This window comes from Trachemys scripta, chromosome 2, assembly GCF_013100865.1.
Source record: "Trachemys scripta elegans isolate TJP31775 chromosome 2, CAS_Tse_1.0, whole genome shotgun sequence".
Taxonomy (NCBI): Eukaryota; Metazoa; Chordata; order Testudines; family Emydidae; genus Trachemys; species Trachemys scripta.
Window position 1 is genome coordinate 82,947,834 of NC_048299.1, and position 23,888 is coordinate 82,971,721.

Genomic DNA, 23,888 nt, shown 5'->3' on the forward strand with positions numbered 1-23,888 from the left:
TATGTCATATAATGCAGTGGCTGCAAATCTCTAGTCAGGTCTCCTAGAAAGTCTGTGTGATGACACATATCTTTCAGTGGGTCCCAGAAAAGTTGATGGGAAATCCTATTTCACAGGAAAAGGGGATGATCATCTCCTGCATTTCTAGGTACCCTTTTCACAGTTATGAGACGAACGTATGTGTGTTTGAGAGAGAGGCTGGCTGGCAACTGATTGCCTACTTCCTAATTCCCAGTCAAATCCCTTTCACAAGGAGGGAGAAGTGTCCCCATAAAGATGACCAGTTAGTAATTTATTTCCATTCCTGAAAAAGGAGGGGATGAGCGGAGGGATGTGTAGTACTAGAATATCACCTCCTTGGGCTCTGCTGTCTTTAATCATATCTAAATCTCTCATGAGAATGTGATCCCATCAGGTTTTCTGTTGAATTGCTCAGAGAATTAATTTTTCTGGATTTAAATTGCAAAGGCTTGGTTCATTATAGCACTGAGAACTCTCTCTGGCACATCTGCGTATGCGGTGGGGAAAGAATAGTGAGTGCTACAACGACTTCCTTCAAAACACTTTGTGAATTTATACATTGACATCAATAATGCTACTTAGTTGCAAGAGCCCAGTTCATGTGGGAGCGTAGAGCAAAGCCTGCAGTCCAGAGACTTGCCAACCAAAACCCTCCTTATCTAAAGGCTATGTCTACACTAGAGAGCTTACAGCGGTGCACCTGTACCAATGCAGCTGTGCCTCTGTAAGATCTCTTGTGTAGCCGCTCTGTGCTAACAAGAGAAAGCTCTGCCATCAACATAATTAAACCATCCCCAGTGAGCGGCGGTAGCTATGTTGGCGGGAGAAGCTGTCCCGCTGACATAGCGCTGTGCACACTCCCACTTTTGCTGGCGAAATTTATGTCGCTTAGTGACATGCGTTTTGCCGACATAAGTGGTAGTGTAGACATGGTCTAAGCAGAGTGTTGATATATTTATAAAGCTACCCTGCTGTTCTTTGCCTCAATTCTGAATCTAGGAGTAAGGAAAGAGTCCTTCCAAACAGGGGCATGCTACTCATAAAGGATGTCCACTAAGACCAGTTGAGCACCAAACTTGCTTTAATCATACTTCTGGCTTACGTTGCTGGCAGAGGCGTGAGACCATTGCATTTTATCTTTTAAGCTCTGTAGCCTCATTAAGAAATTAAAACATTTGTGGGCCTTTCATGTAGTCTGTCTCCCTCTGGGATATTTAAGTTATCTGTCAGCATGGTGATATGGGCCATAAAGGTTCAGAGAATTACCTCAACAGTATGACAGCCTCTTCCATTTAGACTGGAATCCAAGGCTCCTTTTCCCTCTGAGGCATTCATTGAAATTCCATGCACGGTTCATTCCTCTGGTTGTTTAACAATGTCTCTCATGTTTGCCCTGATTTTAAAAATCCTCCTTTGTAGCAGAGATAACATGGAGCAGGATGATATAATTGCAGTAAAGAGGCCCTGGAGCTTGCCGTAATAGGATAGTTCATCTGATGTGTATTGCCATTAGAAAATAACCCACGTACGTATGTTCTCAGGGGACAGTAAAGAGGCTTTTAAGAAATACACTTTATGTAGTATGAAAACTAATGAGCAAAAGAGCAAGTCTGAAGAAAAACTATTGCTGCAAAAGGCATGGTTCCACTTCCTGTCCTTTACTGATCTCCTGGAACCCATCCAGTTTGAATATGCTCTCCTCTACCCAGTAATGTGATACTTTTCATGCAGTATAGTCAATTTCTGGTCCCATTTTCACAACACTGGTCTTTTTCATTTTCATCTAAAAATAAATAGCATGCCAAAAGCGTGGCAACATTGAATGCAGGATTGAAACTGCTGCTGTATGCATAAAATAAATAGTATTGTAGGATAGCAATCTCTGATATTCCATCCCCCATTTCCCCTCCTCCCTCCCCCCCAAGAAAAGATTTGCTAGGATAATGTAGTTGCGTGATCTCACTGAGAAGGTGATAAAATAAAGTTCTGTTACACAGAGTCTGAAATATCCCATCTTCATCCTTTCCCCATGCCATAGCCCACCTGGCCAGTGTGCAGTAAGGGGATGCAGACACCAACCCACAGCAGTGAACATTGAACAAGGGAGGGAACCATCCCAACTGTGCAAGTTGTGCCGATCCACAGATGCAAAACTTAGAGAAGAAACTGACCTGGTCAGCTTGTGTCATTTACACTTCCATGAGGAGGAATTCAAGCTGAAACTTACCTTGTCAGTTTTGCAAAGGACGTGGTTTCCTTGAAAATGAACATGGACCAGATTCATAGGTGATGTGCAAGGGGGTATAATTTACATGTAAGTAAATGGGTAGAAGGGGGCTCAAATCGGAGTAACTTACATGCTGATGGGTCCCAAAGTTACACCAATATATAAACTTAGGCTCTTTTCCACAGAACTTCTGAATGTCTTTTATGTGTCAGGCAGAGACTAGCTGTCTGTCAGCATATGAATTCAGATATTTCATTTCTACCTTGTTTCCCTGGAACAAATATATTTTTATTGCCATTAGAATGAAAATCTCATTCTCCATTTATGTTTGAATCCTCTGTATTTTCTCTTCAGTCCTTGTAATGCAGGATCATATTCCACACTTACAAAAACAACATACAGTTTAATGCCCTTTAAAGGCCACAAGGCCACAGAAGTAGTGGTTGGTTTTAATGGTTTTTCATAGCAGCAGTGTTGCTTTCGGGCTTGATGCAGATTCTCTTTGTGATGTGGTGACCTAGCATTCCCGCCTTGACACCTTGCCTGAGTGTGAGAAGTGGAAACAGAAAAAGGAAGATAAGGGACCAATATTTCAGAATCACGAACACCATAATTTTGAGATAGTGTGTGATGCTAAGGATTCCCACGTTAATTTGTTTGTCCTGCAATAAGTTGTGGAATAGGATATGTAGGTTTTTCTGTGGGGCTCATAACCACAGTACTGTATCTGAGTGTTACAGGTACATTAGTAAATTTATCCTCACGGTTCCCCTAGGATTTAGAGAAGAGTTTAATTCCCATTTTACAGATGAGGACCTGCGACACAGTGAGATTATATGATTTACCCAAGGTCACACAGGATATCTTTGACAGAGCTGAGACCAGAACCCAGATCTCCTGAGTCCCAGTCCAAAGTCTTCACCCCATAGTATAAAAATAATTATTTCCTGATGCCGGGTTTGTATAAATACTGAAGAAGCATCTCTGCTGTTGAACATTTTCAGTTAAGATGAAGACTTTGTGCATTGTCTTTTTCATGGTAATAAAAAATGAAATCTCTCTGCCAAATTTGAAATCCATAGTTGAGTATCTAATTGCCATGAAAGTGTATTGTATTTGTTACATACGGTGCAGCAGATCCTGATATCTTTACACAGAAAAGGTCTGCCAAGAGATAGTGGGAAAATAGATGTGTTTTCAAAAGGAAAAACACATAAATGCCATATTGTTCCCTTAGTCCATGCAAACAGCTCCAGTTGAAATCAATGGAAGTTGTATGTGCATATCAAGAGCACACTTTAGCCTTTTCAAATAAAAGTTTTAATGGGCTAGATCACAGTCATACACATTTATTCTGAGAGCAGGGTATAGGATCTGATCCAACTCCCAAGGAAGTCAATGAGATTTAAATCAAGCCAATGTAGAATATCGTGGGAGCAACAAAATAAGTCTTGGTGAAGCAAGCATCTTTTTTCCAGTGCCTCTCATCACCAGTGTCGCCCCAAAACTGTAGTGTTTTTAGACTTCTAGTTGTCGTCTCCTCTGGGAATAAGACCCATTAAAATGCTACATTTTCTGTGTACCTAGTCAAACATTCAATAATGCGGTGAAATTCTAGCATTCAAACAAAAGTCATTTGAATATATGTGTTACTGTAGGAAAATATATATAGCCAAAGGGTGTGAAAATTCTCCCCCCCCCATCCCCAGTTCTTTTGCTGAAGCAGCAAACTGTCTAGCCTGGTAAATCTAATTTTCTACAATGTTTGTATCTTGCTATGAATTAAGGAACTCACTTTATTTAACGTCTGTTACCCATCTGTGCAGTTGTCAATCACTTTTCACTGTGCCAGTTTCACTATGCTTGTTACATTTGTGGCATGTATGGGCTCCCTGTGTTTGTGCATGTATCTAACATGTGAAAAGGCCAAATTCTGCCCTTGGACAAAAGCAAGCGGCTTCCATCGAGTTGCATTGCATGCCTTTGAGTTGAAGTCCTAAATAAGGAGTTTGATTTTGGTAAAGAATGGTGCTAAGTACTGGGGGTTCTGCATTATGGTGTGTTGTGTGACATCCATAATATTGTTATAGCCAAGAGGATATGAATTGTTTAAAAAAAAAAAAAACAATCATTTCAGTATTAATTTAGGGCTAGATTGTGGCCAGCCTCTCTGCATGTCCACAAGAGAGAACAATAGTCATCCTGAAGGGGTTAGGGATATGGACCAGTCCCCCCTACATATAACCTACAGGAGCCAGCAGGCTAGACAGCACTGTACCTCTGTAAGGATTCTAGGAGTCGGTACACACACTGCAAGCTCCAGGAGACACTGGGCCTGATTCTCATTTACATTAAGGCCCCTTTACTCTATTCTAACAATGGGAAGGGGCCAAAAAGGGTGTCTAGATTACATTCCTCCTCACTCTGAAGCTCCTTTGCACTATGAGAGCTGTGTAAAGAGACCTTGGTGTAAATGAGAATCAGGTCTCGGTGGAGCAGTAAGACTTATACCATCCCCCCCCCCAACTCAGAGTGGCAGCTGGAAGATGCAGAAGTGCCCTTAAATAGGATAAATTGCTTAATCTAAATATTGAGGGTGTAGAATGGTAAAAGTGACAGCGTATAGACTAGATTAGGGGGCGGGGCTTCTCTGATTAGGGGTCCTATGAAGGTAGCCAGGCAGCGGACACAGGAGCCAGCAAATAGAGCTGTAAACGGAGGAGTTTTGGGGGAAGACTAAGAGAACCAGGCAGAGGAACAGACAGGCTAGTGAAGGGAGTGTGTGGTGTTCTGGCAGTGTTGTGGTGCTCGCTGGGGGTTTGTTTTGCTGTGGGCGGTGGTGTTTTGGTTTGGTTTGTGTTTCCCAGACTAACAGGACTTAGGTGGAAAGGCTATGACAGATACAGAGGCAGCAATAGTAGTGACCCAAGCAGTGGAAGACACAATGAGGATGACTGGATGTGGAAGCTGCTGTTTGTACATGATCCTGGAGGGGATATCTGAAAAGAGTTTCATCTGCATGAAGTGTCACCTGATAGAGCCGATGGAAGAAAAGATCGGAGGATTAGAGATGCAGGTGGAAACTCTGGTTGAGTTTAGAAGGGGGTTCGAGCAGATGATGGAGCAAAAACATGAGGAGGCTGAAGGGAAAAGCTCAGACTTGCAGATGGAAGCAGGACCAAAGAACTCTGAGGGGAGACTGCTGGGTGAGGACAGTGGAAGCATGTGACTAAGAGAACCAGGCAGAGGAAAAGACAGGCTAGTGAAGGAGAAATAGAGCTCAGGAACAGGTTTGCTGAGTTGGAAAATGAAGGAGCACAGCAGGTGGTCACTGAAGGTGAGAGGGCAAGGAAGAAGAGAAGAGGAGCTAGTTCTGTAGGAAGAGGGGAAGAGTCAATGGAGATAAAACCAAATATGAGCCCCAGGAAGCAACAGGATGCGTTGCAAAGGATTGCAAGGGAGAATAGGAATCAAGAGTACTTGCATTCAGAGGGAACAGGGGATAGACCAGAGAATTGCACCATCACCAGGAAAAGGCTGGTCTACATGATTTGGGACTCCTTACTGAGAAGAATAGACAGGCCTGTAACCAGAACTGATCCAGAGAACAGAAGGGTGTGCTGTCTGCCAGATGCTAAGATACGGGATGTGGACCTGAGTGGGAAAGAATCCATTGATTGTCCTTCATGTGGGAACAAATGATACGGCTACATTCTCGCTGGAACGTATCAAGGGAGACTATGCCAGACTGGGGAAGACGCTGAAGGAAATGGAGGCTCAGGTGATCTTCAGTGGGATTCTGCCTATTCCTAGAGATGAGCAACAAAGGTGTGACAAGATTATGATGAACAACAGATGGCTCAGGCAGTAGTGCTATAAGGAGGGCTTTGGGATATGTGGCCACTGGGAAGCATTCATGGACAAAGGACTGTTCTCTCGGGATGGACTTCACCTGAGTAGGGAGGGAAATAGACTTCTAGGATGGAGGCTGACACAACTGATTAAGAGAGCTTTAAATTAGGAATTTGGGGGAGATAGGAGATATCCAGGTAATCTCCACGCTGGATTTTAACATTGAGAGGGAAGAAAATGAAGCAAGAAAGGATACAGCTGTGGGTAGGAGAATGGACATAAGGAGGAAGGGTAGTGTAGATACCAGTCTAATAGGTGATACTGGCGGTAGAATGTCTGTGCATAATCAGGTAAAGAATGGGAGCGAAGCCAAACAGCAAAAATTAAGATGTTTGTATACCAATGCGAGGATCCTAGATAACAAAATGGAGGAACTAGAGTTACTGGTCCAGGAAGTGAAACCAGATATTATAGGGATAACAGAAACATGGTGGAATAGTAGTCATGACTGGAGTACAGGTATTGAAGGGTATGTGCTGTTTAGGAAAGACAAAAATAAAGGAAAAGTGATGGAGTAGCATTGTATATCAATGATGAGGTACACTGTAAAGAAATAAGAAGTGATGGAATGGATAAGACAGAGTCTGTCTGGGAAAAATCACACTGGGGAAGAAAGCTACTAGAGCCTCCCCTGGGATAGTGCTTGTGGTGTATTATAGACCACTGGGATCTGATTTGGATATGGATAGAGACCTCTTTAGTGTTTTTAATGAAGTAAATACTAATGAGAATTGTGTGATCATGGGAGACTTTGACTTCCCAGATATAGACTGGAGGACAAGTGCTAGTAATAATAATAGGGCTCAGATTTTCCTGGATGCGATCATAGGCGCCAACTCCGTGGGTGCACCAGGGCTGGAGCATGCACAGGGAAAAATTGGTGGGTGCTCTGTACCCACCAGCAGCTCCCCACCCCACCTCCCCACCCCAGCTCACCTCTGCCTCCACCTCCTCCCCTGAGCATGCCGCTTCTCCCCCTAGCTCCCAGCACTTCCCGCCGCAAAACAACTGTTTCGTGCGGCAAGCGCTAGGAGGGAGGTGGGAGGAGGGGGAACATGGCACGCTCGGGGAAGAGGCGGGGCCAGGGCAGGGATTTGGGGAAGGGGTCCAGTAGGGGCAGGGAGGGGGCGGAGTTGGGGCGGGGACTTTGGGGAAGAGGTTGGGGCAGGTGTGGAGTTGGGGTGGGGCTGGGAGTGGGGGGGGCTTGAGCGCCTACTGGCGCTAGGAAAAGGTGACGCCTATGGATGCGATAGCTGATGGATTCCTTCACCAAGTAGTTGCTGACCCAATGAGAGGGGATGCCAGTTTAGATTTTAGATTTGGTTTTGGTGAGTAGTGAGGACCTCATAGAAGAAATAGTTGTAGGGGACAACCTTGGTTCGAGTGATCATGAGCTAATTCAGTTCAAACTAAATGGAAGGATAAACAAAAATAGATATGCAACTAGGGTTTTTGATTTCAAAAGGGCTAACTTTAAAAAAAATTAAGGAAATTAGTTAGGGAAGTGGATTGGACTGAAGAATTTATGGATCTAAAGGTGGAGGAGGCCTGGAATTACTTCAAGTCAAAGTTGCAGAAACTATCTGAAGCCTGCATCCCAAGAAAGGGGGAGAAAATCGTAGGCAGGAGTTATAGACCAAGCTGGATGAGCAAGCATCTCAGAGAGGTGATTAAGAAAAAAGCAGAAAGCCTACAAGGAATGGAAGATGGGAGGGATCAGCAAGGAAAGCTACCTTATTGAGGTCAGAACATGTAGGGATGAAGTGAGAAAGGCCAAAAGCCATGTAGAGTTGGACCTTGCAAAGGGAATTAAAACCAATAGTAAAAGGTTCTATAGTCATATAAATAAGAAGAAAACAAAGAAAGAAGTGGGCTGCTAAACACTGAGGATGGAGTGGAGGTTAAGGATAATCTAGGCATGGACCAATATCTAAACAAATACTTTGCCTAAGTCTTTAATGAGGAGCTTAGAGATAATGGCAGGATGACAAATGGGAATGAGGATATGGAGGTAGATATTACTATATCCGAGGTAGAAGCCAAACTCGAACAGCTTAGTGGGACTAAATTGGGGGGCCCAGATAATCTTCATCCAAGAATATTAAAGGAACTGGCACATGAAATTGCAAGCCCATTAGCAAGAATTTTTAATGAATCTGTAGACTCAAGGATTGTACCATGTGACTGGAGAATTGCTAACATAATTCCTATTTTTAAGAAAGGGAGAAAAAGTGATCCAAGTAACTACAGGCCTGTCAGTTTGACATCTATAGTATGCAAGGTCTTGGAAAAAAATTTGAAGGAGAAAGTAGTTAAGGACATTGAGGTCAATGGTAAGTAGGACAAAATACAACATGGTTTTACAAAAAGTAAATTGTGCCAAGCCAACCTGATCATCTTTGAGAAGGCAACAGATTTTTTTTAGATAAAGGAAATGCAGTGGATCTAATTTACCTTGATTTCAATAAGGCATTCGATACGGTTCCACATGGGGAATTATTAGTTAAATTGGAAAAGATGGGGATCAATATGAAAATTGAAAGGTGGATAAGGAACTGGTTAAAGGGGAGACTACAACGGGTCATACTGAAAGGTGAACTGTCAGGCTGGAGGGAGGTTACTAGTGGAGTTCCTCAGGGATCGATTTTGGGACCAATCTTATTTAATCGTTTTATTACTGACGTCGGCAGAAAAAGTGAGAGTGTGCTAATAAAGTTTGGGGACGACACAAAGCTGGGAGGTATTGCCAATACAGAGAAGGACTGGGATATCATACAGGAAGATCTGGAAGACCTTGTAAACTGGAGTAATAGTAATAGGATGAAATTTAATAGTGAAAAGTGCAAGGTCATGCATTTAGGGATTAATAACAAGAATTTTTGTTATAAGTTGGGGACTCATCTGTTAGAAGTAACAGAGGTGGAGAAGGACCTCAGAGCATTGGTTGATCACAGGATGACTATGAGCCGCCAATGTGATATGGCTGTGAAAAAAGCGAATGTAGTCTTGGGATGCATCAGGTGAGGTATTTCCAGTAGAGATAAGTTGGTGTTAGTACCGTTATACAAGGCACTGGTGAGACCTCATCTGGAATACTGTGTGCAGTTCTGGTCTCCCATGTTTAAGAAGGATGAATTCAAACTGGAACAGGCACAGAGAGGGGCTGCTAGGATGATTCGAGGAATGGAAAACCTGTCTTATGAAAAGAGACTCCAAGAGCTCGGCTTGTTTAGCCAAACCAATAGAAGGCTGAGGGGAGTTATGATTGCTCTCTATAAATATATCAGAGGGATAAATACCAGGGAGGGAGAGGAATTATTTAAGCTCAGTACCAATGTGGACCCAAGAACAAATGGATATAAACTGGCCATCAGGAAGTTTAGACTTGAAATTAGACGAAGGTTTCTAACCATCAGGAGTGAAGTTCTGGAACAGCCTTCCAAGGGGAGTGGTGGGAGTAAAAGACATATCTAGCTTCAAGTTTGATAAGTTTATGGAGGGGATGGTATAATGGGATAGCCTAATTTTGGCAATTAATTGATCTTTGACTATTAGCAGTAAATATGCCCAATGGCCTGTGATGGGATGTTAGATAGGCTGGGATCTGATTTACTACAGAGAATTCTTTCGTGGGTGTCTGGCTGGTGAGTCTTGCTCACATGCTCAGGGTTTAGCTGATCGCCATATTTGGGGTCGGAAAGAAATTTTCCTCCAGGGCAGATTGGCAGAGGCCCTGGGAGTTTTTCGTGGGGCACGGGTCACTTACTGGAGGATTCTCTGCACCTTGAAGTCTTTAAACCATGATTTGAGGACATCAGTGGCTCAGACGTAGGTTAGGGGTTTGTTGCGGGAGTGGATGGGTGAGATTCTGCGGCCTGCATTGTGCAGAAGGTCAGACTAGACGATCATAATGGTCCCTTCTGTCCTTAAAGTCTGTGACTTTGACTCTAAGCAGCTGTGCTGTCCAGGGGATCTCATCTCTGACCTGTCCATCACCCCCACCCCCACTACCATCCTCTGTTCATTCCCTTACCTATCATAAGCAATGGTAATCCATGCTTATCACTAAGTGCCAATTAGTACTTTACTACTGATGTAGAGGTGAATTTTATGTATGGATTTTGCTAGGGCAGAGGTTATGAGGTACAGTATTCCAGTGGGATGATTCCCATATATTCTGCATAAGAATGGATACACAGTGGTTCCACATCATAGTAAGCTGAAGTCAAGATTTAACAAGTGTCCTTACCTACCACTGAGCTCATTCAGTCAGTGGAAATAGACCAAATCCGTTGTACAACTAGAAGTAAAACCACATACAAATAGTTCACGTGTAACTACAGCCGTATATAGCTGTGGTAATCCCATAGTATTTTTGAGGGATAACAGAAGATTTTCCTTTGTTTGACCCTACTTATCTAAGGTACCAATTGCCTTACTGTATAGGTGTGTCACATTGCTACCTGATGTCCTCTTCCTGCAATCTCTTTTCCGCACCTATGATAGGCTGTCATCTTAATCCCCCAGTTGACTGTCCTCTGCAGAGTAGACTTGAAGTATGGTGGTACTTTGGGGAAAACAGGTGAATTAAAATGAATTAATTCTGCTCCCACTTTTAAGTGATTCCACATGTTTTAGCTCAGTCCTTCAAATCCCAGATGTGTAATGCTAGGCTTTTTAATGTATGACATCACCCCAAATAAGGGAGACGCAGGGGCAGAAGAGGATGTGAAACACACACGCGCGCACACACACTGAGTCTTGTGCAACTCAGTTTCAGTGTTTCACATTTATGATGTTGATAATTTACAGGACTAGGCAATATGCTGACACCAGGTTTGTGTGGAAAAGCAGCAAATTAGAGTCTAATAATCCCAGTGCCTTTGAGAGAGATGTGATGCTATTTCAGCCAAATAAATTTGTCACCCAGGGAATTAATTCTTTTTCATCGTTAGATTTACTGGAAATGGTGATCTCATATCTATTGGGAAAACATTTTTAATGGGAAGCAAGCCAAAAATTCTGGTCAGAGGTGCCATACGTTTCTCCTGTATAAAAATCTTAAGAGGAAAGCTATCAGCACACAATGATATGGCATATACTGTGTCGTTGGTTACTTTATATTTCTTTATATAATCAAGAAATGCCCAGATGATTTCCAATTTGTGGAGTATAATGAAAAACGCACTGTATTCATGAATATAAATTGAGCAGATGTGACACTTATATTGTCACATGGAAATAACACAGTATTTGCTCTCTGTAATAACTCTTATTTGCCTGAAGTATGCTTATTCAGAGACGACCACCACAAAGTAGAGAGTGCTGTGCTATGCATAACTGAATGTTAAACAACAAAACTAGAGAGGAAGAGGTATCGTTAAGGGAAAAATAAGCTCAGATTTACAACTTTTCCTTCGCTGAAGATGTACTGTAGGGCTGGGATCCTTCTATGTTTTCCACACTTGGTTTCTGTGCAACATGTCCACCCACCTCCGATTGCTGTCTTTACTGCAGGCAGGACCCCTCTCTTCAATAAAACTCCCCAGTCCCCTTGTTCAAATGGTACTGGTGAAACCACTGACACTGGCACATACTATCTCCTAAGACTGCCACTGGTCACAGCTGGTTCTCTTCCTTCTCTCCTTTCCATGCTGCTACTCATTGCAGAGCTCTCAGCCCCACTTGCTTACCCATAAAGGGACAGCACGTTACAAAAGGAGCAGTCCCAATCGAAATTTTCAAACCTTTCACATTGTGGTGGCTTTGCATGCAAAGCTGATAGTAACTGGAAGCAGAAGTCATTTTTCCTCTCTCTATGCTGCCTTTCTTGGTCAGTTGCACCTTGGCTTTATTTACCCTGGAGCACAGTGAAGAACCCCAGATAGTGCCTGGCTTGAAATTATTAGAAAATTCTCTTTCCTAGGCACTGAATAAGTCACTAGGCCAAAATATGAGCATCAACATGCACTAGCCATAAATTAGAGGCAACCTTATAATGACAAACCTCATAAGGAAGCAGAGATGTGTGTCCGTAGTGATAAAAATTGTTTTCCCGTTCTCACTTCCGCTAGTATCTTCACACTTTGTTAGAGACTTGATGGCTCATGGAACAGATAACACAACAAGGAGCCTTTCACCTTTAAGTCATTGTTTAGGAGCCAGCACAAGAGCACAAACCTCAGTCCTTATTTAGGCAAAAACTTCCATTAACTTCAATGGAAATATTGCCCGAGCGAGGACTTTGTAATTAGATACTAATGGTCAAATCCTGGCTCCCTTTAAGTCAATGGGATTTTTGCCATTGAATTCAATAGGTCTAGGATTTAACTCTAAGTGGCCAAAAGTCATTAAAAACTGATGTCTGTTCAGGGTCTTATGTCAACTACTGTGGTTACAGCTAAGTGTCCCTCGGGGATGTCTCTGGCTCAGGATTGAAGAACATTAGCTGGACAGTGTAGGGAAACTCACACTGTCATTGCTCATGGTGCCCCTGTTCTGTGTCTAAATACAGTACTTTACCTTCAAGAATTGTCAATTCGCCTCCATTCCTGAGCGTTATATTCACCTAGATTTTTATGTCCAGTAGTGGTTCTCTCAAAGGGGATGAGATTGCACAGGACATGTGAAGGGATAACCTGTTTTTTTTTAAACAGGGCTTTAGTTTTGCCTCCATGAATGATGATTCACAGACAAGTGAAAATGATTGTTTCTTCCAGGTTATCAGCCTGTCTTGACTAATCAGCAACAAGGGTTCCAAGGACTCATGGGAATGCAGCAACCTCCCCAAAGTCAGAACCTGATGAATAATCAGCAGGGAAATCAGGTGCAAGGCATGATGGTTCAGTATCCAGCCATGTCGTCTTATCAGGTACTTACAAGCTGTACTCAGTTTCTCTCTTTGAAAATATATACTTACAGTAAATGATAGTGTCATATCATGGCGGGTGAGCTGTCTTGATTTAGTCTTTTACAAATATTTTTTTGCCTATTTCTGGCTTCGGGCCTCATTATGCACATGTCTGACTCAAATCTAGTGCACTCTACATGCTGTCTTTATTCTCCTTTGTACTTCCGTTTTCATTCTACATTAGACTACATTGATGTGATCATTATATTAATTATGGTTGAACTGATCAGCTCTGCATTAGATATAAAGGAAGACTTGGTTCCTTCCCTGAGGAGCTGGAATTAGAAAGTGAGAGAGAGAACATGCAAGATTGTTCCCTACCATGCATATGAGTCCTTTGTCTAATCCAGTTTTAAATTACTCATCTGTGGAGAGGGATGTTGGAATATTTTGTATAGGAGGGGTGCTGAGAACCATTGAACCAAACTGTAAACCCTGTATATAATGGAATCCACTTCAAGCCAGGGGTTGCGGCACCACCCCTCATTCCTATGTCCGCGGAGGCTCCTGCCACTTCACAAGGGGACACTGTCCCAGAATCAGGGCCGGCTCCAGGCACCAGCTTCTCAAGCAGGTGCTTGGGGCGGCCGCTCCGGAGAGGGGTGGCACGTCCGGGTATTCTGCGGCAATTCGGCGGAGGGTCCCTCACTCCACCTGGGAGTGAAGGACCTCCCGCCGAATTGCCGCCGCAGATCGCAATCGCAGCTTTTTTTAAATCGCGATCGCGGCTTTTTTTTTTTTTTTTTGGCTGCTTGGGGCGGCCAAAACCCTGGAGCCGCCCCTGCCCAGAATCAAACAGACTTTACGCTCTGTGTACTGGTAGACAGACTAGCCATATGGAATTATGTTTGTTAGACTTTGAGAAGAAAGGCGGTAACTTGATTTTAAACAGATTTCTTGACTCTCAATTTCAGCTAGATTGATTGAAGTACCATGAGAGCCTGTGTGATGATGAGAGGGCCTATGCTTCTATTTTCCACTAGTTCCTAGAAAACCAAAGGAAGATTAATTCATTTGAAAAGCATGTGGTGGTTGTGAGGCCTCTCATCTTTTCCATAGTCTGTTCCTATTGCCTAAAGTGTAAGGATAAGTCTGCTGGAAATGGGGGGGGGAGATGAGGAGGAGAAGGGGAATGATTGTTTGGTAGAAATTGTTTTTCTGTCCTTTAGCCCCAGGTTTGTGGGTAAATGACCCCTTGCTTGGGTTAAAGACAGAAGTGTGAGATTATATAAGCGTAGCCTATGTAGATCCTTTGCATGCACTGATGATGAAAAATTTTGGTCCAGCTAGGATCTGACAATGCCGCATATTAGTAGGTGATCAATCTGAGTTATAACCTACATAGAGAGGCAGCATTGAAAATCTCAGTCAGTATCTTTACCCATTCAAATGATAGTTACACAATACAATGGTAATAGAAATGGACTAACATAGGAACCTTTTATCAACATGTCGTGGGGTCTGCTCACAGCTAGTACGCTTCCTCCTGGTCACTCCAGGGATTAGCTGATTCCAGGTCTGACACCTCCTTTCTGCCTCTCACCACACGCCCTGCCTTCTCTTCCTGGCTCACAGCGAGGCAAGATGATCTGTGTTCATGGTTTAGCCTCCGCCCAAGTCACATGCAGTGTTCCCTCTAATTTTTCCCACCCATGTGTGGAATGAATTTTGGGCTGGGGCAGAGGATTGGTGTGCAGGGAGCTGAGGGCTTCCGCTGGGGGTGCGGGCTCTGGGGTGGAGCTGGGAATGAGGGGGTTGGGTGCAGGGGAGCTCTCTGGGGCTACGGTGGGAGAGAGGACCCCCCCAGCTTTCTCTCCCTGCAGCAGCACCTTGGCCAGGCTGGGTTGGAGCTGGGGAGGGGCGCCTGCCCCCCGGCCAAGATGCCCATCTCCCAGCCACGGCAGGTTCAAGGGAGGGGCAGCTGGACTGGGCCGGATCGTGGCCACAGGAGTGACAATGCAGCAGGTCCAGGGCTTGGGGAGAGGCATCTCGCCCTACTGCTACCCTGAGCGTCTGTGCCGCACAGTTTAGAAGGAACTTAGGTCACATGTCGTCCCATTCCGGGGCATCAAAGTCTCATCTCTACGAACGGGCTCAGGCAGTCTTCCCATACACTTCCTCAGTGGCAGGTAGGGGAGCCCAGGCCCACCCTCTACTCCAGGTTTCAGGTCAGGGATCCTTGAATTAGCAGCCAAGGTCTGTTCCCTTCTGGCCCTTATTGCCTTTTCCTGAGCCTTTCCTAACCTTCTAGCTCCCCCAATTATCTGGGTTTGCCAGCTCCCAAACTCCCTCCTCCCAGGGAGTAACTGTAGCCTACTTTGGCTCTGTAGCCCCCAAATCCTTCACCCAGAAAGTGACTGCAGACTACTTCCCTGTGGCCAACTTCCTGCCTTTATAAAGCCAGCCCACCTCATTCCTCCTCAGCTGGGTGCCTTCATTATTCAGTCAGGGGATTACATAAGCCACCTGATTCCCTCAGCTATGGCCTGTCTGGTTAATTGGCCCCTTTCTTAGTCTACATTAACCTGTACAGGGCAAGTGTGGGGTAAAACCCCATTGAACAAAACCTTCCTCCTTTTAGCCTCCCACCTGAACTTAGATAAAATAGGAAGAGGATTCATAACACCCTGTTTTTCCCAGTACAAGGATGAGACGTCTCACCAAAACCTTTCGTCCATGTGCAAACAAAAGAGAAGTTCGTTTAGAATCACATCTGGTTCTGCAAACACAAAACCCAACAGATGAGATTTTGGCTCCACAGAAACAAAATAGTTTGTGGTCTTGATTCTCCAATACTCTCCAGCTCTTCTCAGGAACAGAGGAGAGGAAGAACTGATTTGCAACTGGCATAAGTTAAAGCTGCAAACTTGCACCACTGATGTAAAACTCCTGGGGACCACCAGCTTTACATCAGCAGAGATTTTCCAGCTGCTTTACATTCATTTTATACTGCATAAACCAGGGGTGGCCAATCTGTGGCTCCGGAGCCACATGCGGCTCTTCAGAAGTTAATATGCGTCTCCTTGAATAGGCACCGACTCCGGGGCTGGAGCTACAGGCACCAACTTTCCAATGTGCCGGGGGATGCTCACTGCTCAACCCCTGGCTCTGCCACAGGCCCTGCCCGCACTCCACCCCTTCCTGCCTCCTCCCCTGAGCCTGCCGTACCCTCGCTCCTTTCCCCTTCCCCACCAGAGCCTCCTGCACGCCACGAAACAGCTGATCGGGAAGTGCAGGAAGGGAGGGGGAGGCACTGATCAGTGGGGCTGCCAGTGGGTGGGAGGCGCTGGGAGTGTGGGGGGGAGCTGGTGCGGGGGCTGCTGATGTATTACTGTGGCTCTTTGGCAATGTAAACTGGTAAATTCTGGCTCCTTCTCAGGCTCAGGTTGGCCATCCCTCGCATAAGCAATACAAAATGAACTTGGTAGACCAGTGCTTCTTCCTCAACCCATGACTAATCAACAGTAAATTTTGTGGTAGTTCTGAATGGAAGAAAGTGATATGCCCCGTAAAATACACTGGACATGCAAATCAAAATAAAAGGGAATGTGCAATTCGGAATACATTGGGGATACTTTAATTCATTTGGATCTAATTTACCAATTTGTTTTTCATATACTGTCTTCTAGGTGCCAATGACGCAGGGTTCTCAAGGACTGCCACAACAATCATATCAACAACCAATCATGCTACCTAATCAATCAGGTCAAGGAACAATTACAGCCACTGGAATGCCTGTTTACTGTAATGTCATACCTCCCACCCCACAGAACAACTTAAGGTTGATTGCCCCACACTGCCCCTCCAATAACGTTCCAGTTATCACTGCCAGCTGCAGGACAAACTGTGCGAGTATTAACAATACAGGGTGGCAGGTCAAGTACTGATACTGCGGCTTAGTGTGGATATACAAGGATAGCGGTGCATTATTTGACAAATAACTCATGGCCTTCAAATGAAGAGGAGCACAACGGGATAATCAGTTGGGGACATAAGTATTGACAGTGCTCAAGTGATTGCTGCTGGAATTCTGTAAAAAAAAAAATTAAATTAAAAAGATGTTTGCTGGTTAATGGTGCATATTTTGTCATGTCTGCTAGGTATGCCTTTATAGCTTAGCTAGTGACATGAATTCATTGAGGTAAGATTTTTTCCTACCACTGAACACCACTGTGTAGATTGTAATATCCCTGATTCGGATTAGTTTTGTACTTTGTGTTGAGTTTGTGAAGCTAAAAGTATTTAAAAAAATATATAATAAAATCACATTGTACCAAAGCTGTAATGGAAATTTAAAAAAACAAAAAAAGAATTGCTGAATGGAAGGAATAATTTATATACACTATAGAGTTTTTTTATGGACATATACTGTATTGTAGTGTTTAATCACAATAAAGCTATTTGACCTCATGGAGAAAGGTCATGTTTCTACCACCTGTTTGTTCTCCTCTCTCTTTTTGAATGTCTTTTTCCTTTGTTTTTTGTGTTGCCTGATTTCTGGTCTAGTTAATGGGAAAGCTGTTTAATGATGGGCTTGCTGAAATTTGCTGAAGGAGAGGCATTAAGCTGGGTCTCAACATGCAGGTTCAGGGTCAGCTTGGAAAGGTGTGAGATATTGGGACAGATGCTCCACTGCCTCCAGGAAGTGCTCAGTGCAGCTGGGAAGAGGATCCAAAGATGATCTTAAGCTACATAAGAATGGCCACACTGGGCCAGACCAATGGTCCATCTAGCCCAATATCCTGCCTCTGACAGTGGCCAGTGCCAGATGCTTCAGAGGGAACGAAGAGAATAGGGCAATTTTGAGTGATCCATCAATTCCCAGCATCTGGCTGTTGGAGTTTTAGAGACACTCAGAGCATGGGGTTGCATCCCTGACCATCTTGGCTAATAGCCACTGATGGACCTGTCCTCCATGAACTTATCTAACTCGTTCCTCAACCCAATTATACTTTTGGCCTTCACAACATCCCCTCGCAACGAGTTCCACAGGCTGACTGCGTTGTGCAAACTACTTAGTTTTATTTGTTTTAAACCTGCTGCCTATTCATTTCAGCAGGTGACCCCTGCTTTTTGTGTTTTGTGAAGGGGTTAATAACACTTCCCTATTCACTTTCTCCACACCAGCCATGATTGTATAGACCACTATTGTATCCTCCCTTAGTTGTCTCTTTTCTAAGCTGAACAGTCCCAGTCTTTTTAATCTCTCCTCATATGACAGCTGTTCTATACCCTAATCGTTTTTGTTGCCCTTCTCTGCACCTTTTCCAATTCTAATATCTTTATGCTCCCCCAATCCTGGGGCCATTCCTACACTGAGCCTCTTCCCAGATACAAGTTAGAGCAGCTCCAACTTGTGCTGACTGACTGTGGCCATAGAGGCCATTACTACAGCTGGGGATAGCATAGGAATTCCCAGCCACGCCACCACCCTTGGCAGAAGGAATGAGGCTGGTTTAAGAGCTACAGTGGTGGTGCCACAACACCCCAGGATCGCTCTGCACTGCAGAGATTCTGCTGTGGCTAGCTTTAGTGCCATTTTGCAGCAAGGGATCAATAAAAGATTGTCCTGACTGTAGACCAGGGTCTGATCCATTATGTTCAAGCAGCAGGGGTGGCTTCTGCGTTTGTCACCTTGAATCTTAAAACACATTCATCCTGTAGAAAAATGGAATTGGCTGGGATGTCTGTTAAAAGGTTTATGGAATTCTTACACTGTTCCTCATGATTACATCCTGGTTCACTAAGACACCCACTTCAGTTTCATTTGGAAAGTTATTCTTCACACTGATTCTGAAAAATGTTACCTAAAGTCATTGATGAAGACAGCTGTATTCCACTCCAGGGATGGCTGCACTCAGTGGTGGGTAAATGATCCCTGAACAGTCCTGCAGCCTGCACTTCGGCTCTCGGGTGAAGTCCACTGATCAACTCGGAACTTCTGCAGGACAGGTGCAATTTTCAGACCCCAGAATTGTGCATATACTGGTTGTAAAAAGCACTTTGTGTGAGACCTTTCTTATTTAAAGAAACCCCACTACAAATGTACATTGGTAGAAGTAAGATTTGATCTATGTTCAAGAGCATTTCTAACCCCAGGATGAAACAAATTATTATGTCCACTAATTTAGACATATAAAAGTATGTAGTTGTTGTCTCTTCCCTTTAATTATAGGGCTGCAGCTTCTATCTGTCATAAATGTAGGAACTGCGAAAGGGCTACAGTCACAGAATATCAGGGTTGGACAGGACTTCAGGAGGTCATCTAGTTCTACCCCTGCTCAAAGCAGGACTAATCCCCAGACAGATTTTTGCCCCAGATCCCTAAATGGTCCCCTCAAGAATTGAACTCATAACCCTGGATTTAGCAGGCTAATGCAAAAACCACTGAGCTAACCCTCCCCCCTATCTTCTAGCCATCCTTCATTCCTTTATCAATATGAATGTCAATATGAACAGTCCATATTTAAATCTAATAGTCTTCACTACTGTATGACAAATAAGCCTTTTAATGGATCATTCATCTTGTGTAACTTAAGTTTCTAAAATGTGAAATTGTACAGGGTCATAGGTAAGACAAACATTGAACTTTGTACAAATTAATCACAGTTGGTTTGCTGAGAAACAGTCAAGTCATGGGCAGGTAACGTAAACAGAATTCAGTCCTCAATTACTCAATTACTGATTGATATTTCATTTTATTTTATTTAAGCTGCAGCATTTGGATTTTGGCTGGGATCCTGAACTCATGGTTACACTCGCAGGTGTTTGGGTTTCATTTTCTTTATACACCTCTACCCTGATATCACACGGCCCGATATAACACTAATTCGGATATAAACGATAAAGCAGTGCTCCAGGGGGGGCGGGACGGCGCATTCCGGTGGATCAAAGCAAGTTCGATATAACACGGTTTCACCTATAACGCGGTAAGATTTTTTGGCTCCCGAGGACAGCATTCTATCGAGGTAGAGGTGTATCTGTTTTATGTAATATCTATGTTTCTTCTCATCACTCCAGTAATTAGATATAACTGAGTGACACGAACCACTATAAATTGAATGAAAATCTCACTGGCGTGACTATAGTATAATCAGCCATCCATTCCAAGACCAGAGAGTCCAGGCCAGACCTTAGGGAGACTATGTTTAGTTAGCCTGGGAACAAGAGAGCAGTACAGGAATCCTGTCTCTGTGTGTGCATTCAGCACATTGAATAAGTAATCCCCTTTGTATTCACTACATCTGAGTCCTATCTCTTCTCTTCCATGAAGGACACTACGGTTATTCACTTAACTTTCCTTCCCTCAGAATTAGAAATAATACAATTTGTTGACAAACTGCATGTTGATGGAAAATTGGTTTTTAACAAAACAAAGTTTTTTGTAAACAGTATCTGCTTTCTGCCATAAACACAATTTTGTTTTCAATAAAACCAACCATCCAACCACATACATATTTAAACCAATACCCAAAATATTTCAAACTTGGATATCCTGACGTGGTGCTTCACAAGAGTTGTAATTTAGTTTCCTCATGTTCCCATTCCCATTTCATGGGCCATGCTCCCCTTTCAGACTTCATCTCCCATGATGCACCATGATCGGGCTTTCATGATGAAACTTCCTCTCCTCACCTTAAGGGTAGACCATGATGCATTGTGAAAGATGTTGTCTAAGCAGGGAGCGCAGTCTAAAAAGGAGATCATGAGGCACCTCAGCAGCATTTCTGAATCAAAATAATTTGGATTCTGGCTAAAACATTTTGGTTTTCAGTTTTTCACCAAAATACTTAACATTTTCTATAGGGGAAAAGTTGATTGTTCCAGCCATCTCTAGCTCAAAACCCAACGTAAATATTATTTTAAAATCAATTGGACCATGTCTTACATCTTTCAAATGTCATTCTGGAGTGATCCAACTACTAAGAGAGGAAGGATAGTCGAGTTATTAGACCACTACCTTGGGACTCCGAGAACCTGGCTTTAGTTCCTTGCTCTGTCATAGTTGTTGTGTGTGGCCTTGGGCCCATCACTTAGATCCAGATCCTCTAAGATATCTAGGCAACTAACTGACAGTGAAATCAATGAGAGTTAAGTGCCTAAATGCCTTTTGAGGATCTATGCCCTAGTATCTCTGGCCCAGATCCCCAAAGGGGTTTCAGTTTTTAAGTCCCAGATTTAGGCACTGCAAATAATTAAGAGTCACTAGAGCAGGGGGCCTGGACCCTGGAGCATCCACCTCCCAAGTGAGTGCTCTAACCGCCAAGTTTTAGAGTCATTCTCACTCTGCCCAGGACTAAGTATCTATCCAAAGTGGAACAGCTTCAACAGGAGAGAGAGATGAAAGCCTACATCAAAATAGTCCATAGCCCAGAGCACTTTGCTGAGAAGTGGGAGACCCTTGTTCGAACCATTTCTCTCTGTCCGGCAGAGGAGGGAATTGAACCTAGGTGAGCACCCTAACCATTGGGCTAAAAGTTACAAGAATGACAGCCTCACCCGCATCCTTTCTTACACACATAGCTCAGATACCTAAGCCATGACTCCAGGAGATGGGTTCCTCGGTGAGGATCACAGGCAAAGATAGGCAGCTTCCTGCAGCTCAGACTTAGGCACCATAATTCTGTGAGAGCTGGAACTTGGGACACACCCCTTCTGTTAGCATCTCCAATTCTCCCTGCTCAGCTTGCAGGCTTTTGCTGGCTCCAATTCTTAAGCACCTCTTTTTCTCTCCATGCATTATATATGGATCTAAGGCACCTAATCCAGTCTTTGTGGATTCCAGTGATTATCAAGGTCGTCTAAATCCCTTTGTGGATCCAGGCCTCTGTGCCCCAGATCCTCACCTGTAAAATGATGATAATTATTTTCTACCACACAGAGTGTTGTGATGCACTCGGACATGGTAGTAATGGCGACCATTGAAGTACCTTAGATAGTTTAAGACCTTAGATAGTAACCCTGGATTTACACCCCAGTAACTAAGAGTAGAATTTGATCTAATGTTTTGCTTCTTCCCTCCCCGAAAAAATTAAATTTATATTCTATACTAATTTGTTGTAAAAATAAAACCAAGCTTTTCTAAATTATTTTCCCCCTCCACTAATAGGAATGTTATAAGTAAGATTGCACAGTGGCCCTGAGAAGCTTAAGTAGAAAAAATCAGGTCTTACTGTATTGTCAGAACGCAGGGGAGGAGGGAAAGGTACCTGCTAACAAATTTAACCAAGATGGGTAGGTCAAGATTGGGGCTTCCAAACTATCCTTTCAAGTGTTTAGTGGAGTAGGACATGACTGCCATCTCCGTAGCAAGATGGCTGTTAGGCACTGGCACTCTAGATGAGCCAAAGTTCAAGTGCCACCTACTGTAATAATTATATATTTATTTTAGAAGGTGCAGTAAAACTGGTCTGGTTAGTGGTAAGCCTTAATCAGAATATCCACTGAGCCTGATTTTGAGCTTACTTTAATCAGTATGAATCAGGAGTAACTCCACTGAAGTAAGCAGAGGTCTGAGTATAACAAAAGCATGCTCAGAATCAGGCTTGGGATATAGCACTGATACATGGAAAGGACAACCCAGAAGCTACTCTCCCGTTGCCTCACACCCACACAGCTTTCTCCCATGTAGGAATTCTTTTCCCAGCATGCTTTTCTGCAGCCTGGTCCTTTAATTTGGCAGAGACAGGCAGCAGCCGCCCTACAGTGGCCATTTTGCATCTGTTCTGCTGTTTGTTGCATCTGGTAAGTACTCTCTATGCATGTTATGTTTTTCCTTTTGTTTTATTTTTTCCTATTCCAGAGCCAATGGCACATTCTCACATGGTCCAGTATGTGTTCAAGATGGAACTGTTTTTATCTGCCTGGTACTTAGTTATGTTACATCAATGACTGAATATGTTTATTCCTAATGAAAATGACTACACCAAATGATTCTAATTAGCCTGTTTGGGTAGGTTGAACACATTGGGGCTGTAATTTTCAATGCAGCTAAAAATTTGTACATAATGACAGACACAAGAAACTGTTTGCTCGCTCTCTCTGCCTTTCCTGTTGCCTGGAAAGTTAATGGTTGTCTTTCAGAATTGTTTCCCCTGCATTTTCAACGCAAATCCTCTCTGCAGGGGTACAGGCCCCCACCAGCACAGAGTGTATCTGGAATGAACACCCTTGTGGAGGAATTGAGTTTGAGAGCCATAGAACAAATGAGCATGGGCCTGACGGCCAGGAACTCTAATTTCTAATCCCTGTTCTGCCACTGATTTACGATATGGCCTTTAACACATTACTTATCCTTTTTCTGTCTGTTCTCCCCTTTTTTTAAAAGTGGGCGATAAAGCTTATCCCACCATGTAGGGGCTGGGTGAACGTTAAATAATTAATACAGTACAGAACTTTGAAGATCATAAGTACTACATCCAATAAGTGCTTTGAATTTTATCAATATTATCTGAAAGTTTTATTTCGCCAAAGTGTGCTCCTGGCAGTTCCCATGCTACACTATTAATAGCAAAATATACTAGCCGATAGTCCACAGTGTAACACTTCCTTCTCTGGTTTCACATTGTCTACCTGAATCTAAAGACTAAGATTCAGTTGTGATATATTAGCAGCTATATATTAGTCATTGGGAATATCTGATGTGTGAAGGGTTGCAGAATAGAGGCAAGTCCTCTAAGACGCAGCACATTTTGATAAATACAGAAATAAAAATGTCTTGATCATTCTCTCCAAGGTGTGTATTAGAGATGGGCCAGAACAGAAGTGCCTAGCTTTAGTTAGGCCCTGTTGAAGCCTTAAGGGCTTTATGTACAGCAG

General features: G+C 43.5%; 1 protein-coding gene across 1 annotated transcript in view; it reads left to right on the forward strand.

The window, feature by feature from the left end:
• ARPP21 (cAMP regulated phosphoprotein 21) overlaps nucleotides 1-17,501 on the forward strand; it is a 192,234-nt gene extending 174,733 nt beyond the window's left edge. The window contains exons 20-21 of the mRNA XM_034761079.1: nucleotides 12,880-13,031; nucleotides 16,700-17,501. Coding sequence (XP_034616970.1) covers nucleotides 12,880-13,031; nucleotides 16,700-16,957 — 410 coding nt within the window. The 3' untranslated portion in view covers nucleotides 16,958-17,501. The remainder of the gene's footprint in view (nucleotides 1-12,879; nucleotides 13,032-16,699) is intronic.
• The last annotated feature ends 6,387 nt before the right edge of the window (nucleotides 17,502-23,888 follow it).